Source organism: Camelus dromedarius, chromosome 12 (assembly GCF_036321535.1).
Source record: "Camelus dromedarius isolate mCamDro1 chromosome 12, mCamDro1.pat, whole genome shotgun sequence".
In the NCBI taxonomy this organism is placed as follows: domain Eukaryota; kingdom Metazoa; phylum Chordata; class Mammalia; order Artiodactyla; family Camelidae; genus Camelus; species Camelus dromedarius.
In genome coordinates, this window is record NC_087447.1 from 44,331,222 (window position 1) to 44,350,038 (window position 18,817).

Genomic DNA, 18,817 nt, shown 5'->3' on the forward strand with positions numbered 1-18,817 from the left:
TATTCTCCTTTAATATTCCATTCCTTGCTCAGAGTACGTGTTTAGAATTTGTAAATATAAGGACAAAAATCAGCCTTCATAAATGTTGTCAGTTTGCAGCATAAAAATCTAACTGGTTTAAAGCAACTTCAGTATATTTGCTTCCCAAACCTACAGGGAAAAAAAAAAACCTGGTATTGTGAGCAGCACTATAGTCTCCTCAGAACTATACATACTCCAGCCAAGGGTCATTCAGGATGATTTCTGCCCCTCTGGTGGTACTGAAAGATTCAACGGTAGAGAAAATCAGAAATAGCTTTCCATTATCTGAACTACGGAGCAAAAAGAATCCTGCTTTCTACCACATGGAAACAAGAGGTGGACATCAGTGGCCCAGCTGGGATACTGATTAATAAAATACTTAAGTTTCTCAGATTAAAAAAAAATAACTGACCAATACGTGTTTTTTCCCTCCTTGGTGCTAACCTATAAACAGTACTAAAGGTTCATGGGAGAAGAAAACCACACTTACGTGACTGAATTTGTCTTCCTGGGCCTTTCACAGGATCCACAGACACAAGTCCTGCTCTTCTTCCTTTTTCTGATCATCTACCTGCTGACTGTGCTGGGAAATCTGCTCATCATTGTGCTCACTCACGTAGACTCCAGGCTCCATACACCCATGTGCTTTTTCCTTAGAAACTTGTCCTTTGCTGATCTCTGTTTTTCTACTACCACAGTTCCCCAGGTGCTAGCCCACTTCCTGGTAAGAAGGAAGGCCATTTCCTTTGCTGGATGCTCAACACAGATAGTTGTTTTACTGCTGGTTGGGTGTACTGAGTGTGCACTGCTGGCGGTGATGTCCTATGACCGCTACGTGGCCGTCTGCAAGCCGCTGCACTACTCCACCATCATGACACATTGGGTATGTGTCCAGATGGCCATAGGGTCCTGGGCCAGTGGAGCACTTGTGTCTCTGGTGGACACCACATTCACACTGTGGCTGCCCTACAGAGGGAACAGTATCATTAAACATTTTTTTTGTGAACCCCCTGCCCTCCTGAAGCTGGCTTCGGCTGACACCTACAGCACAGAAATGGCCATCTTTGCAATGGGTGTGGCCATCCTCCTAGCTCCTGTCTCCCTGATCCTCATCTCCTACTAGAATATCATCTCCACTGTGATCCGGATGCAGTCTGGGGAGGGGAGGCTCAAGGCTTTCTCTACCTGTGGCTCCCATCTCATTGTTGTTATCCTCTTCTATGGGTCAGCAATATTTGCCTACATGAGACCAAACTCCAAAATAATGAATGAAAGAGATAAAGTGATCTCTTGTGTTCTATTCAGCAGTGACACCCATGCTGAACCCTATCATTTACAGTCTGAGGAACAAGGATGTCAAAGAGGCTCTCAGGAGAGGGCAAAACAGTCTTTTTGAAAATGGAAATCTCTAATTATGATCACGATTTTAAGGATATAGAGAGAAGTAATTTTAATACAAAAATTTCCCATTTTCATCCCATTCCTCCACCTTTTTTCTTCTCCTATTTGCCTACCTATTTTCTCAGATAACTTCAACAAATTGCCTGTTCAAAGTAAGGTGCCTTGATAGACACAGGAAAGTAATGTAGAAAGGAAAGGAAAACAGGAAAAATAAAGGAAGGAAGGGAAAGAGGGAAGAAAGGAAGGAAAAAAAGGAAAGAAGATAGAAAGGAAATGAAAAGTTGGTGAGTAAACACTCAGTACTCTCCAAGCCCATTAAAGCTAATAAGGAAATTAAAACAAGTGGACATAATAGCTATACATTAAAAAACAAAGAATCAAATAAACAAAGCTATCACAAATGCCAGAATTCATTTCTGGCAAATGAAATCATTCTTCATACTTGCATGCATTCATCACATATATTTTGAACGCATTATATATTCCAGGCACACTTCTGGAAGCTGAGGATATAGATACAAAAAGTAAAGTCTTCATGTGTTATATTTCTAACATGGTCTTGAATTCTAGATTTAACAGTATCTAAAACTTAAAAGAGAGCATATTTAAGGAAAAACATGGCAGAATTTTTCAAAGAGTATGTGTAACATTAAGAAAATAGTGAGATATAAAGCTGAAAGTAAGACAAAGAATCTAGATGAGAAACGCTTTTTTTCAGTACTAAAGAATTTTCCCAGCATGTAATTCTGAAAATGCTGAAGACTGAAGAATTTATGGGACAGTATGGAAAACGAAGATAAAGTTAAGAAGGTGGGGGGGCTGGGGCACTGTTTTATCCCTTGGTAAGGGATTTATAATGCAGATCATAATTTTGAATATCATGACTTGAAGTGATTCCTGGGTTGTTTTTTGAAAATTTTTTTCAATACAGGATGGGGTAGGGAAGTTGATCTCAGGAAGCTTCATTTGTAACTAACCCCAAGTGCTTCTTAAGCATACTAAAAATTGTACACTGCTTTTTAGAGAATGGGAACATTGGGGAAGTTTTAAGCTAAGGGTACATGCATATTGATGAAACGGCTTGAGCTGAGGAGAATTCAGCATAGAATTGGGGCAAAGGTTGAGAGTCCAAGCTTTAGCTGATTGAAATCACATGGTCAGAAAAGGTCAACATCATCTTCCCGCAGGTTCCATTTGATCTGGTGGTTGAGCGCTTCAGGTTAACCTTTACCATTGAAAGAGAACTGGCAGTCTTTACAAATGACATATTATCTTTGCTATTGTTACTTCTCTCGCCTGATAAAGGTTGTTTGTTTCTGCATTCTTTTGTTCCCTTAAGATCATTAATTACTGAGACCTGTTCAAGAGCAAGTACTGTAATCAGGCTTAGACCACAAAACCGCTCAAGCCAAATGTGGCTTTTCTTATGTCAAGAGAGCCATGCCTGTTTTTCTTTCTCGTGGACCCCCTACCTTATATGCTTATAGTTTTCCTTTATGTAAAATAATACTAGTTGCTTTAACATAGGGATCAGCAAACTTTTTATGTAAATGGCCAGAAACTAAATATATTTAGGCTTTGCAGGCTATACTGTCCCATCACAGCTACTCAACTCTACCGTTGTAGTGGGAAAACAGTCATGGACAACATAAAAATCAATGTATTCCCCTAAAACTTTTTTGTAAGTAAACAGGGCCCCAGGGGTGTTTGCTGACCCATGCTCTAACAGATAAACCCCAAATCTCAGTGGCTTAGAAGGTTACATATAACAGGTAGATGGTTATTTCTCACTTACACAAATTTTAGCTGAGGGATAGAGGGGCAGGTCTGTGGACCCAAGCTGACAGAAGCTCTGCCATCTGGAGCTTTCAAGGCCATCTTGCATGTCAATATCCATAATTTAATACAATGTCATTAGTTACTACGTGGTAAGATGGTTTAAAAGAGCATATGACGAGTAAAGCTACACTCCTTCACTTTCTATTAAGATACATATCTGAACTATGGGACATAAGTATTTCACTTTCAGGAGGAATCTTCAGATTTTGAGGGGGAATGAATTTTGACAGAAAGCCATAACCTCTTCCTAGATGGTGACGTGTGTTCACAGCATATATTTTCCCAGGACCCTCCTCAAGGCCCCCATGACCTCCTTATTCCTCAGGCTATAGATGAGGGGGTTCAGGGCTGGCGTGACAATCGTGTAGAAGACAGAGATGATGTTGTCCTGCTTGGGGCTGTGGAGGGAACTGGGCAGGACGTACATGAACGTGGCAGCTCCATAGAACATGCCGACCACAGTCAGGTGGGAAGAGCAGGTGACCAGGGCTTTCTGCCTCCCTTCATTTGAGGGCATGCGGAGCACAGTGTATAGGATTAGTGTGTAGGAGGCAAGGATAGCAGCAAGAGGGGGCAAGAGGAAAGTCACACCTGTCACATACACCATGAGCTCATAACTGGAGGCATCTGCACAGGCCAGCTTCAGCAGTGGTGGTATCTCACAGAGCAAGTGCTTGATTTTCCGGGACATGCAGAAAGGGAAGTGCATGGTATACAAGGTATGTCCTACAGCATTCAGGGATGCCAGGACCCAGGGTGTGGCTATCATGAGCCAGCAGACCCTCGGCCTCATGAGGACCATGTAGTTCAGAGGATGACAAATGGCCACATACCTGTCATAGGCCATGAAGGCCAGTAGGAGGTCCTCTGCACCACCCAGTGTCAGTGCCAGGAACATCTGAAGGGCACATCCTCCAAAGGAGATGGTGTTGTCACTGAGCATGAAATCCACGATGGCCTTGGGAGTGACAACAGATGTGAAGAGGAGATCCATGAGGGAGAGCTGCCCCAGCAAGAGGTACATGGGCACATGGAGCCGGGCATCCACTGTGATGACCAGGAGCAGCAGGCCATTGCTGGTCATGGCCAACACGTACAGGACTGAGATCATGGCACAGAGCAGCTCAGGATACCCACTGTCATTCAGAATCCCCATCAATGTGAAGCCGCTTCCCAGGGTGGAGTTCCGGTGCTCCATTCTGTGTTGTTTCTTTAGTTGCCTAGAATGCAAATAGATCCTCAGCAAATTTTTGTTAAGCTGGTACCCTAGTGCGGTAACATAAGAAGCCAAAATAAGAAGCCAACATGAGTCCAAAGAGGTGATGCCTTTCCCATTGGTGACTTATTTTTACCTCTTGATCTCTGTTTCTGACTCTTTTAATAGTGTCTGGATGAAAGAACCATCTAAACGGAGGACAGGCATCACAGTAATAGTTAAACATCAGGAGATCTCTGCATGAGAACATTATTCAGGACACCAAACCTGAACATGTTTCTTCCCAGAAAGATCAAATCATCTCTCTCAAAGAATAAAGCAGTGTTCTGGCACCCATGCCCTTGATCATAATTGAACCTATGCTTTAAGCATAACATTTGACAGATGATTTAAATATCTAGTCAGTATTGGGTGTATCTATTTTGAATATGAAATTCTAAAATAAGAACAGAAATTTGATTTTAATAATGCATCTTGGTATCTTTCTCCATTTAACTTATGTCCACACTTGTTTGCAGCTCTCAAAGCTGCAGACACAAGCATCCACAGAAGAACTAAAGTATGTCCACCTTAGCCAGTTCGCTAAACCACACTCTCCAAGTGCCAGAGAGAAAAGGGATTCTAGATTGTCTGACACTACGAAATGATATGTTTGAGGTGGTGTCACTTTCAGATGTAAACCGTTAGGATCAATGCAAACATAGGTGTTTATTTTAAAACAGGTAATGATAAAATGTGAGCCTGGGATTACTCAGAAATATGATAAAGATGAGGACCTGATCAGAATGATCAGTTGATTTGTTTTGGGGAGAAATAGTGAAAGATGTGGAAACAAAAGAGCTGTCCACTGTTGTACGCTGTAATCAGCCTCAATGATCCTAGCTTTCCTGTCTTGTCCCTGACCCAGATCCCCATTCTCCCTCCTGCAGGGCCAGGGTCTCCACACTGGATGGAAGAGGGAGATGGAAGAAGAGCTTATGTCAGGAAGCTGCTGCTGGTGTGTGGTACCCAATCCCAGAGAGAGGCTAGAAAAGGGAGGGATGTCACATTGGCAGAAATCAGCATCATGCATCATGGGAACCAGGCAGATAAATCCAACTCTGAACATATGTTAAAGAATCTGTAAGTGAAGTGTATTTCTGTAAATCACTTCATTCTATTGCATCATACATATTTTGACATTTCACTCCTTTCTATTAGCCTCTGCTGGGTCCACAGAATTTTACTGGTAGAAATGTATTAGAGCATCTACAAGACGATCATCTGCTCTTAGACGTCCCTTTGGAGGCATTTATTATCACACAGGTATAGACACTTTTTATCAGAGGCCAACAAAGTCCATGGGATGTAAAGACAGGTCCTGATGCTTCCACCAGGAAGCAGATACCCAGGACTGATGTGTAGCACAGATTCTTCCATCAGTCCTCAGAGATTCCTCCTCATGTTTAGAAAATGAGGAATAGAGGGAATTGGGTTGGGGTACAGAGCCTAAGCCCCAGAGAACCTGGAGACAGTAGAGCTGAAGTTCTTGGGGTCTGCACTGGGCTCTGCCTCTCAACCCAACATTGCTAGGGGCTGCATAGCTCCCTGAAAGTGAGACAGTGCTCTTACCTCAGGTGGTGAGAAGCTCAGATGCCTCACCACACGGGGTATCCTGGAGACTGAGGTTCAAGGAAGTTCCAGTAGAATTGGAGAAGGAAGATAGGGCTTTTCCAGCAGTATCCAATTGGTTACATTTTTGTTGAGTTGGTTTTAAAGTCTAAGGAGTCTGACCAAGGCAGGTGTAGGGCTCCTTCTGTTCCTTCTTTTCTTCTGCAGGGCTTTTCTGGAGATGCAGTAAATATAGACAGAGCTAATACAGTCCTTGGGCAGTTTCTATGGAGCAAGAAGATGGGTTTCTTGTTCTCCAGCCTGTGGAGAAGGAGGAGAAACTGCTTCTCTCACAGAGCTCCTCGAGAATGATGCCCATCTGGCTCTGCAGCATCTGTCAGACTGAGTTCTGGGGTCCAGGTGCTCAGACTTTCATTTATACTTGCTAGGGTCTGGGAGAAAAGATGAAAGCAGCAGAAATCTGGGGGAAGTAGATATTAGAAGGGCTGCCCAAGGGAGATGCTGCATTGCCTGGCCTCACTGTCCCTGGGGCCAACAGTGGGCCAGGGCCTGTCCTCAGGGAGGCTGCTCAGTTTCCTCATCCCATGACCCATCCCCTCTGCTCTGTTCTCCCCTGTGTTCACAGGGACTTATCTTCCCAGCTGAAATGGCCTCACCTGGAAATGCTGGTCCAGGAAACAAGATGGTAATGAATCCCTTTGGACACGTTTCCTGGCCTGGTATCCCTGTACTCTTCTCTCACTAAATGAGCTTGGAGGCCGTGGGCTTACTATCAAAGACCCCTTTAATAAAATAACTTCAGCAAGAAGAAAAATGATACCTCGGGTGTATATAATACAGGGAGCAATGGTGATGACAGGACTTGGTTCAATACATGAGTTGGCAAGTTCAATTGACAAAGAATATGTATATTTGTATTTCAAAACAGTAAAACTAACATTCTTGACAAAATAACAAGATGTCAGGGGAATTTTTCTATGGGCACGTAAAGAAGTCTGTAGGAGCAGAACATTAAAAGCTTCATATTCATTTATTTAAAATTATCATTCCCTACAGTTCTTTTCATTTCTATTAAGATACAATTTTCATACAGTAAAATTTGCCTTTTTTAGTTTACAGTTTTGCAAGTTAGACATGTGTAGAGTATATATCTACCACCAAAATCAAGACCTAGAAGTTGCATCAATCCCCCAAATTCTCTGGTGCCCTTTGCTAACCATATCCCGCCTTCACTCAAACCCCTGCCAACTGTCTGATCTGTTTACTTTTGATTTTATTTTTGCCTTTTTCATCACCTCATGTAAATGGCGTCAGACATTTTGAGTCTAGCTCCTTTCACTTAGTATAATATGTTTGAGATACATCCAAATTCTGCTCTTAGTAGTCCATTCCTTTATTGCTGAGTAGTATCCCATTGTATGGATGTATCATACTTATCTACTCATCAGTTAAAGGACACTTGTGTTCTTTCTGATTTTTGTTGATTCTGAAAAAAGCCATTATAAACATTCATGTATGGCTTTTTATTTTATTTTATTGAAGTATAGTCAGTTTACAATATTGTGTCAATTTCTGGTGTACAGCATAATAGTTCAGTCATACATATACATACATATATTCTTTTTCATATTCTCTTTCATTACAGGTTACTACAAGATATTGAATATAGTTCCCTGTGCTATACAGGATAAACTTGTGGTTTATCTATTTTATACATATTACTTAGTAACTGCAAATCTAGAACTCCCAATTTATCCCTTCCCACCCCATTCCCCCACCCTAGTAACCACAAGTGTGTTTTCTATGTCTACGAGTCTGTTCCTGCTTTGTAAATAAGTTCATTTGTCATTTTTTTAGATTCCACATAAGAGTGATATCATGTGGTACTTTTCTTTTTCTTTTGGACTTACTTCACTTAGAATGACAATCTCCAGGTCCATCCATGTTGCTGCAAATGGCATTATTTTTATTATTTTTATGGCTGAGTAGTATTCCATTGCATAAGTATACCACAACTTCTTTATCCAGTCATCTGTCAATGAACCTTTAGGTTGTTTCCATGTCTTGGCTATTGTAAATAGTGCTGTTATGAACATTGGGGTGCAGGTGTCTTTTCAAATTAGAGTTCTTTCCAGATATATGCCCAGGAGTGGAATTGCTATTATAGGATATGTCTATTTTCAGTCTTTTGAGGAATCTCCATACTGTTTTCCATAGTGGCTGCACCAAACTGCATTCCCACCAGCAGTGTAGGAGGGTTCCCTTTTCTCCACACCCTCTCCAGCATTTATCATTTGTGGACTTTTGAATAATGGCCATTCTGACTGGTGTGAGGTGATATCTCATTGCAGTTTTGATGTGCATTTCTCTGATAATTAGCAATACTGAACATTTTTTCGTGTGCCTATTATATGTCTTCCTTGGAGAATTGCTTGTTTAGGTAGGTCTTCTGCCCATTTTTGGATTAGGTTGTTGGTTTTTTTTCTTAAGTTATATGAGCTGTTAGTATAGTCTGGAAATTAAGCTCTTGTCAGTCTCATCTTTTACAAATATTTTCTCCTATTCCATAGGTTGTCTTTTTGTTTTGCCTATGGTTTCCTTTGTTGTGAAGTAGCTTCTAAGTTTAATTGGGTCCCATTTATTTACTTTTGCTTTTATTTCTATTGCCTGGGTAGACTGCCCTAGAAGAACATTGCTAAGATTTATGTCAGATAATGTTTTGCCTATGTTTTCTTCTAAGAGGTTTATTGTGCCTTGTTTTATGTTTAAGTCTTTAAGCCATTTTGAGTTTATTTTTGTGTATGGTGTGAGGGAGTATTCTAACTTTATTGATTTACATGCAGCTGCCCAGTTTTCCAAACACCATTTGCTGAAGACACTGTCTTTTCTTCATTGTATATTCTTGCCTCCTTTGTCAAAGATTAATTGACCATTATTTCCGGGCTTTCTATTCTGTTCCATTGATCCATATGTCTGTTTTTGTAACAATACCATGCTGTTTTGATTATTGTAGCTCTGTAGTATTGTCTGAAGTCTGGGAGGGTTAATTCCTCCAGCTTCATTCTTTTCCTTCAGTATTGCTTTGGCAATTCTCAATCTTTTGTGATTCCTTATAAATTTTAGGATTATTTGCTCTAGGTCTGTGAAAAATGTCCCAGGTAATTTGATAGGGATTGCATTAAATCTGTAGATTGCTTTGGGTAGTATGGCCATTTTAACAATATTAATTCTTCCAATCCAAGAGCATGGGATGTCTTTCCATTTCTTTAAGTCATCTTTAATTTCCTTAGTGAGTGTTTTGTAGTACTCTTCATATAAGTCTTTCACTTCCTTAGTCAGATTTCATGTATGGGTTTTAGAGTGAACATAAAGTGTTATTCACTTGGGTAAATATCTTGTAGTGAACTTTCTTAGCTGTATGGTAAATATGTGTTTAAGCTGATTAGAAACTGCCCCTCTGTTTTCCATAGTGACTGAACCATTTTCATTCCCAATTTTATTCTCATTTTGCATATTATTAAGCTGTAAAGTAGAGGCTTTTAAAATTTTTATTCAAAATGAAGGTAATAATGCCTGAAAATTTTAAATCCTGGTCTTTCCAATTAGCATTTTTTAAAAAAGCAGTTTTAGGAAATGAGCAGGATTATTTACACAAGTAAAGAAGGTGAAATTCAACACAGATAATCATGCAAGGACACACACAGACACTCTTAAAGTTGGAGACTGGAAAACTTAATGATAAGTAAATCCTGTCTAGTTAGCAATTCTGGAAATATTTTTATAAAATTGATTAAAATTTTTCTGAGGTATGTGGATTATAAAGATTTATTGTATCTCCTATGGAATGTTAATCTCTAAGCCCTGTTAGACTCATTGGTAATCACATATAATGATATTAAAATTCACATTTACCATTTTATAAAATATATAAGCTATTATTCCCTTGTCAGACAGATGAGTCATACATCTCTGTCACTGCTGACAAGCACAACTGCAGGACTAGGGGGTGAGTGTGAAGGGGAGCCTGATTACAGTGGGATGAGTCGCGAATAGTAGAAAAGGACCAGAAGCTATAGGTACAGATAAATCTTTCAGGGCTATTTGCTCTGAAAAATGGAGTAGTATTAGCCTGGAGATAACCTTACTGCTATACGTATAAGAAGACAGTATATAGTCAAGCAATTGTAAGTAATAATAATCCATAATATGGAAGTATTACTTAGAATGCTAATAGGAAATTCAGCTATTTAGAAACACAATTAACTTAAAGGCTCACCATAGATATCATACCAAAATAAATTACCGAGAGATTAAAGGTTGTTAAGCAAATCTAGAAGAAATATGGAAATATCCTCAGAAGTAAAAATGTGCATTGTAAGGGTAAAAATGCCTAATAAATACAAAGGAAAAAATGAATATATGAAACTATATAAATATTATAACACTACTCTATCTAACATATCTTGCTACCTATATATAATAAACTGAAAATAAATGTTGCCACATTTATAATCATCAAATTGTTTGGGACATTTGTCTATCAAGGGCTACCAAAAATCAATAAGATAAAACAAATTGGCAGTATAAACAAAAACATCTGTTACATTTTCATTGCTATGTTTAATAAATTAGCAAAGGGAGTCCTTATGAGACAACTCTGGAAGGAGTACCCTGAGGCAGGCATTCCCATATAATCCTAGGCAGCATGCAAAGAATTTGTAACTTTCCAAAAGCAATTTGACTCTTTGTAATAAGAATTTATATCCTTTCTTTGCTTATATCCCAATATTTCTACTTCTAGAATTAGACCTAACATAAAATCAGACCCTCACATAGGAAAATTGGGGGAACAAAATAAAACGTAAGCAAATCCCAGAATACATTACAGAGGACTCATATGATGATATTACATAGTCATATGATCAAATTGAATGTTTTTCAAGACTATTTACTAGTTATTCATATAACAGCTAGCATGGTAAAGCACTATCTGCCAGGCTCTGGTCTAAGTGCCTAATCATCTTACTTGATTCTCCTCAAAACATCATGAGATCATCATGAGTCTTAATATTATCACCACCTTTCAGATGAGCAAACCGAGGCACAAATGGTTAGATTTAGTGTCCAGAGATGCACAAATGATAAAGGGGGAGCAGACATCACACTCAGCACTCTGGCCCCCTCACTCCCTGCCCCTCTCCCTCTACTGAAAAACACAAAAACGTCCCTTCTACACAAGAAAGAAAGTTCACCAAATTTTAAATGACAAAAAAGCAGGACTTTAACCAACATGTACATAACTATTCAGTAAAACATATGGACACCCCAAAAAATGAAAGGAAAACTTAATAGGTGATTTTTGCTTCTTTCTCAACTTCTGAATTTTCTGTTTTTATAATGAACTTGGATTAGTTCCACAGGTTAGCTTTAGCTTTTATATTACGGTTGATCTTAATAGATTAAGTCATTTAAGACAGTTTCCACAAAGAAAGAATTTCTGAGCTTTTACAAAGCACTATCCTCAGAAAAAAATTCCAACTATGTGAGCCAGGGTGTTTTGGAGCTTCTTAACTAAACAGATCTAAGTGCTCAGCTTTTCTTATAAATCTTGCCACATTGATAAATCAAAGGATACAAATAAAGCATATTCAAGCTAGCTAGAAAAATGAATTATAAATTGTATCCCTCCTTTCCTGTGGACACAGACTTGTACATATACAAACCTCACAACTGTTTTGAAGTTTCAAAACAGGTCTCTATATATGTAAATCACATTTTTTAAAAAGTCAAGCAATGTACACAACACATGACTCCCACTGCTATTGTATCTCTAATTCTCACTTGAAATCTGGGAACTTCCACATTCTATTCTATTGGTTTCTATATTTTAATTTCAGGCAGTATAAAAATGCCCCTTTTATAGCCTTTTCCACTATCCCAGAAGAGGTATATGCCTTTATTTGTGTAATCAATGCAAACTGCTCCTTAAGTCTGCAGTACCAATGCAGTCACAAATCAGTTATTCTTACCAATTGCTTGAACAACCATCTGTCTAACAGACAAGAAGCCCACTATATCTTCTGAGGATACTTCTCTCTATAACCATCTAAGAATCTTGTTCAAATGAAAGCAGTCCTCATCTGCTGTTAAAAGGCTACTGAACTTTGCTCAGTCTCTTACAAGCTGTATCAGTACTGCCGCTACATGATATTGAGATTGAAACTTAGTCCCCTACAATGTCTACATGGTAACTGTGTCAGGAGGGTGTCCACAGTAAGTATTCTCCCAGGACCCTCCTCAAGGCCCCCATGACCTCCTTATTCCTCAGGCTATAGATGAGGGGGTTCAGGGCTGGCGTGACAATCGTGTAGAAGACAGAGATGATGTTGTCCTGCTTGGGGCTGTGGAGGGAACTGGGCAGGACGTACATGAACGTGGCAGCTCCATAGAACATGCCGACCACAGTCAGGTGGGAAGAGCAGGTGACCAGGGCTTTCTGCCTCCCTTCATTTGAGGGCATGCGGAGCACAGTGTATAGGATTAGTGTGTAGGAGGCAAGGATAGCAGAAAGAGGGGGCATCAGGAAGGTCACACCCATCACATACACCATGAGTTCATAGCTAGTGGTTTCTGCACAGGCCAACTTCAGCAGTGGTGGTATCTCACAGAGCAGGTGCCTGATCTCCCGGGCTTTGCAGAAGGGATAGTGCATGGTATACACGGTATATACAAGGGCACTCAGGGATGCCAGGACCCAGGATATGGCCACCATGAGCCAGCAGACCCTCGGCCTCATGAGGACCATGTAGTTCAGAGGATGACAAATGGCCACATACCTGTCATAGGCCATGAAGGCCAGTAGGAGGTCCTCTGCACCACCCAGTGTCAGTGCCAGGAACATCTGAAGGGCACATCCTCCAAAGGAGATGGTGTTGTCACTGAGCATGAAATCCACGATGGCCTTGGGAGTGACAACAGATGTGAAGAGGAGATCCATGAGGGAGAGCTGCCCTAGCAAGAGGTACATGGGCACATGGAGCCGGGCATCCACTGTGATGACCAGGAGCAGCAGGCCATTGCTGGTCATGGCCAACACGTACAGGACTGAGATCATGGCACAGAGCAGCTCAGGATACCCACTGTCATTCAGAATCCCCATCAATGTGAAGCCGCTTCCCAGGGTGGAGTTCCGGTGCTCCATTCTGTGTTGTTTCTTTAGTTGCCTAGAACCGAGTGGTCTTGATGAAAGCCTTTCTAGGGACAAATACCCTCATTTTGTACTGTTTCTATGTCACTCTGGGGTAGCTAATAGGATGATATCTTTTCCTCTTGGTGGCTAAGTCTGCCCTCTGTCTTCTGAATCTTTTCATTGAAGTATCATAAAGCATCATCTAAATTGGAAAGAAGCATGTTGGTAGTAGCCTATCATCTTTAAATAAGATACCCAAGAGAATGAACCCAAACAAACACCTTTGCAGATTGATAAAAACATCTATCTTCCTAATAAAGAAATACATTGCACATTGGCTTAAAATCCCAGTTGGTTTTCTGCTTTAAACATACTTGGGATTCTAATTCAATTTTTGAATTTTTTTTAATAATAAAACTCTACAGTGCCTGCTCCCCTAGAAGTGACATCTTCCTTCACTTTCCAGTCTCAGTGTTCTGGACAGATTTCTCAAAAAAGAATTTCTTTGCTCTTGTACCACTCGATCTCTTGTGTTCTTGAACTGTCTTCACATCCTTGATTTGCAAACTGCTACTCTGCTGGAGGGAGAAAGAATTCTGGACTGAACTGAATGGTCAGTATACTATAGATTTTGGAGGTAAACTTGTAGGAACAGTACAAAAGGTGTTTGCCTATTTTCAGGTAATAATAAGGTGTTTGCTTAGGAGGAATCAGGATGGAAACAAAAGTAATAGATGAAATTTGAAAAGGTACACAAGGTGTTTATGTTTAGGGTCCATGATAGGGGAGGTGAGCTATAACAGAGGGGATTTTATAAGGAAGTCCCAAAGCCATCTCATCACCTCAGAGGTCAAAGTAAGACCCTGAACTTCAAAAGGAGATTCCTCTATCTCACAATACTAACAACATGAGGAAGGATGCTGGTCCTGCTGAACCCTGAATCTATGTTAATGTACTAGTGGAAAGGTTTGAGGAGGAGAGGATGTGGAATATGTGGGGTGTGGAAGAATATTCACCAGCTTCCTCTAGATAAATTCAGACCTTTCATAGTTGGATGGAGGACTTAGGAAGAACTCAGAGAGAAGAGAATTCTCAACCAAATGTTCCATGTTTCTCTCATATCATCTGCTCCTTCTCCTCCTCTCTTCTGTTTATGTCATCATCCTTGTCAACTTAGAGTTGGGATCTTTAAGTAGTTGGATGATAAAATCCTTAAATTGGAAAGTCCATCTGATCTAGTTCCTTTCATTCATTCAATATTTACTAAGGACCAACAATTTATCAGGCACTTTATTTGCTAGGAAAATTGCATAGATGTGAAGAGCCCATTACACAAACACCTACAGACATCCGCTGGCAATAACTGATACGTCAAGGAATCTATAACATACTGTGAGTCCATGTAAGTGAGGTTTCAGGAAAGGAAACCTTTTATAATCACTTTTACAAGCTACAGGCTGAGGAGGAATATAAGGAGGCTAAGAAAAAAGGGTCAGCATATCATAACAGAGAGAGGGAATAGCATTTGAAGGTCAGAACACTGAAACAGCACAAGAATATCCTCCGTGCACGTGTGCCACAGTGAAGTCTAAGCAAGAAGCCAACCAGAAAAACAACCTCTTATAAAACTGTCTCTTGCTTCACAAAACCAGAATTATAGGTTTAAGCTAAGAAAGACTGGCTGGAAGAACGTCTTTCCCTATTGACATCAACAAAAAGACAAATTCAAAAACAATTCTTAGTACTGTTCCTGGTAAATATCTGACTTGAAGTACTTTTGTTTTTGTTGTATTAAAAAGATGAATGGAGAGAGTAATTAAGGGAAGAAAATAATTAGCTGGTCACATTTATCCAGATTTCTGCAGCAGGAATTTGGACAGGATTTCAGAGAGCAGAAAAACCAGGACTCTAGTGATGATTTTTAAGACTCAGGATCTTTCCTATCTGCCTTCTCCCCTTTGATTCAGACCCCTGCCTTCCCTCCATCCATTCCCAAGTTACTCTCCCCCAGGCCACCTGAAGATAAATGTCAGAGATCACACACTGTGCCTACAGATGATGAGCCCCCTTTCTGAAAAACTGCGGGTGGTGAGCGAAAACCTCAGACCAAGAGAAGCCAAGAGAGACTGAGATTAGCAGAGGGGTGTCGTACTTCATAGGAGATGGTAGGACAAAGCCAATGAACAAGATGGAGCTAAAAATTTGGAAGCACATTTGTATAAATTATTTCTCTGTATCATTGCTAGTGTATCTGAAAAATGTCATGGACGTCAATTGGCTTTTTCTGTGGCTTTGGACTTTAGTGTCAAGCAGACATATACAGAAGAGATACTTCAACTGATTCTAGATGATCCTCTTCTGAAGTACCAATCTTTTAGAGGCACACATCAGACTATTAGAGGCCAGGATAATCTAGGTCCAGAGGTAGTACTGAGACTTCAGCCAGGACGCCAGTGTCAGCAAGTACAGGAACCCAGGCCTGGCCGGCGGAACAGATCAGTTGTGGGTGTACTTACATGTAAGAGTACTTCAAATATAGAAGGGAGTGGGTGAGTTATAAAGCCTGAGGGACTAGAGAATCTGAGAAACAGAGCAGTGAGGTCTTGACTCTATTTATCAAGACTTCCAGACTCCACTTAATTTCCTTAAAACAGAGACAGAGCCCTTACCTCAGATGGGGAGGAGCTTAGCCACCTAAGCACACCTACTGCCCTGTGATCCTTTGAGGGATGAAGATGTTCAAGAAGATGAAGATAGAGAAGGTGGCTCTTCTGGTAGGGTAGGATGTAGATATGTGTGTCTGAGATTAGAGATCAAAGACCCCTCCAGTCACTAGCATTGCAAGGCCTCTCTCAGGGTAGAAATGGATGCAGACAGGCAACTGAGAACCTGGAGCAGGATCCCAGGGAAGCAAGGAGCTAAATCTCTGCTAACTTCCCTTGTCCATTCTCCTTGTGAGAAAGCCTTCACAGCCTTGGCGTCATTTTGGCTGAGTTCTTGAGTCCAGGGACTCAGACTTTCATGTATTCCTATCCTGCTGGGATCCATGATAAAAGATGAGCACAGCAGGCACTGGGATAAAAAGGTATGAGAGATGCTGCCCAAAGGAGATGCTACACCAGCCTCACTGTCCCTGGGGCCACAGTGAAGTGGGGCCCTGTCCTGGGGGAGGCATCATGGTCTCATCCTCTTAGTTGACATGACCTCCCCTGAATATGTTGCTCCAGGAAACAAGATTTTAATGAATCTCCCAGGCATTTCTCCTCGCCTCCAAGTCTTGCAAACTTGACCCACTAAATAAGCTCTGAGGCCTGAGGGCTTTTCCCCCCATATGGATTTAGTGAGGCTGTTTCCAAAGCGCTGACTAAAAAGAGTCAGTGAATTACCTAAGAAGCAAGGGCCCCTGGCTAGCTCTCTGTCCAAATTATAAAGTAGGTGTTATGGGTGCTGTCAACACTGCCACTCCCCATCTCCCAATTTGTGCCTCTAGCCTGGGCTATTGCCAGCTAGAGGGAACTGAACTTGGCAGCGCTTCTGTTCATATCAAGCCTTCCTTCCTTGACCTTCAGTTAGCATCAAAGCCTGATTTATTGGACGTTTCTATACCTTTAAGTTATTTGTTACTCTTTTTTCTCCCGTTAATGCATAAGCACACATATATGCATGAATGCATACATGTCTCTGCTCTCTGTGTCCTGTGGGCTCAGCTGCTCAGAGCTCTGGGGTGATGACCCAGCACCTGCCTCTCCCTATCACTCTTTAATTCATGCCATTGTCTCATCCAACTTTTTTTTGCCAGGTCCTCCTCATGCTTTAGTCTCTCTATAATCACTTATTTTCCAGTTAGTTCTGAAACTGCTGCTGAAGTTATATATTCTTTCTTTGAACTTCAAGAAAATAAAGATAAGTTTTCATTTTCTGATTATAAAGAGAATACCCTCAAGAAAATGATTGTACCAGTACCAGAAAAGAAAGAAAATACAAGCTCTTTTAATTTTTCTTATTGTAAAATAAACTTACCTAAAAGAAGGTTTTAGACATATAAAATGTAAGAGCAACACTATTCACAACAGGACAAAAGCTAGAAATACCCCTTAGGTCCATCAATAGTGGAATGGATAAATTTTAACACTAAGAGGTATCATACAGTAATCAAAACAAAGGAACCAGAAGGACACACAAATGAAGCAAATAACTCAAGAATCTAATATTAAGTGGAAAAAACAGTCCTAAAGATGATTTATCATGATACGCCTTTTATAGAGTTAAAAACTCAAAAGAAAAAATCTTGTTTGAAGAATACCTCTGTGGATTCAGTAAAACTATGTAAAATAGAGCAAAGGGAATGATGGACATAGAATTCGGAATAACAGTTACTACACTGAAAGGAGGCAGAGAGAAGGATGGTGGTGAGCCAAATAAGGATATAATTGGGATTCTAGCTTTTGTTTTGACTGGTGAATTTATGGTAATAATGAATTTAGTCCCTACATACCTGACTTTCAATCTTGCTCTTAACTTCATAGATAAAGATAGCACAGGTGTTTAAATTCTTCAGACATTTATTATCTTATATAGGAACTATCTTCACTCTTCAGCCTTTTAATTCAGAGGCATAAGTATGCCTTCTCCACTTTAGAGTTGACTTCTCCAATTATTACTCATATTCTGTCTTTCTTATCTTCACTGCCTGCTCTATCCCTCTGCTCCTTCACTGACATGTTCTTGTATCATAAGCTCTCCTGTAATCCTCTGATTTAACTCCTGAATATAATCAAGATTTCCCTGTGCAAAAAAAAAAAAAAAAAAAACCTTTCATTTTCTTTTCCTTTCAGACCATTTCTCTAACTTCCTCCAATTTTTTGCAATAAATTTCTTAAAAAGCGTTTATAAGGGAGGGATCTGGGATATCTACACACCAACTCTCCTCAGTAATCAATTAGGGCTTGGTTGGTGCATGGGACATTAAGTCCCTGGGCCATTCTGGCCTTCTGGGCAAGTGGGAAGAACTGACATGTCAGCCAAAGAAAGTCCTGATGCAAAAGACACAGATATTGGTGTTGGAAGTCAGCATGCCCTGAAACAATAAGGGGCAAAAGCATATGTGTAGGGCACTGCCCTCATTTGCTACATTGTAAGTTAAAAGGAGGCCTTTAGGGTAGACCCTAATTCAGTCTAACTGGTGTCCACTCTTTTCCCACTGGAAGAATCTCTCTTTCCATCCTCACCCCAGTTCAGTGATTACTTTTTCCTGCCCCCAAATATTTTTGGTGGTTGTTCACACCAGCCACTTTTAGTACCAAATCTTATAATGGCATTTTTGTAACTCCTGTCCCGGTCATCAAATTAAACTAAAGTTTCTATATTTGGTCTAAATGTTATGTTGTCTTTCTCCAGCCTTCTTGGGCTAACAGCTTTTTATACATCCATAGTACTAGAAAGCAGTCTGGCAGCAATGTTACTCAGATTCCTTTCACTGGGGGCTTGGTGGAATGTGTGAGGGAAAAGAAGCCCCATTCAAAGCAATGAGCCTAATCCTT

The 18,817-nt window shown here is 40.4% G+C and overlaps 2 protein-coding genes and 1 pseudogene across 2 annotated transcripts; 1 reads left to right on the forward strand and 2 right to left on the reverse strand.

Moving 5' to 3' along the window:
• The first annotated feature begins 487 nt into the window (after window positions 1-487).
• LOC135322610 (olfactory receptor 2D3-like) lies at window positions 488-1,433 on the forward strand (annotated as a pseudogene).
• Window positions 1,434-3,141: 1,708 nt separating this feature from the next.
• Window positions 3,142-4,858, reverse strand: LOC105096173 (olfactory receptor 2AG2). Its single transcript, XM_010988466.3, has one exon. The coding sequence runs from the start codon at window positions 4,457-4,459 to the stop codon at window positions 3,527-3,529; it is 933 nt and encodes a 310-aa protein (XP_010986768.3). The 5' UTR covers window positions 4,460-4,858; the 3' UTR covers window positions 3,142-3,526.
• Window positions 4,859-10,941: 6,083 nt separating this feature from the next.
• Window positions 10,942-13,541, reverse strand: LOC105096177 (olfactory receptor 2AG1). Its single transcript, XM_031460133.2, has one exon. It carries the CDS (start codon window positions 13,287-13,289, stop codon window positions 12,345-12,347), a length of 945 nt encoding a protein of 314 aa, XP_031315993.1. The 5' UTR covers window positions 13,290-13,541; the 3' UTR covers window positions 10,942-12,344.
• Window positions 13,542-18,817: the final 5,276 nt, after the last annotated feature.

What these genes read in the sequence shown, in the direction of transcription:
- LOC105096177 (XM_031460133.2), bottom strand. Translation starts at nt 13,289, where the DNA reads ATGGAGCACCGGAACTCCACCCTGGGAAGCGGCTTCACATTGATGGGG.
- LOC105096173 (XM_010988466.3), bottom strand. Translation starts at nt 4,459, where the DNA reads ATGGAGCACCGGAACTCCACCCTGGGAAGCGGCTTCACATTGATGGGG.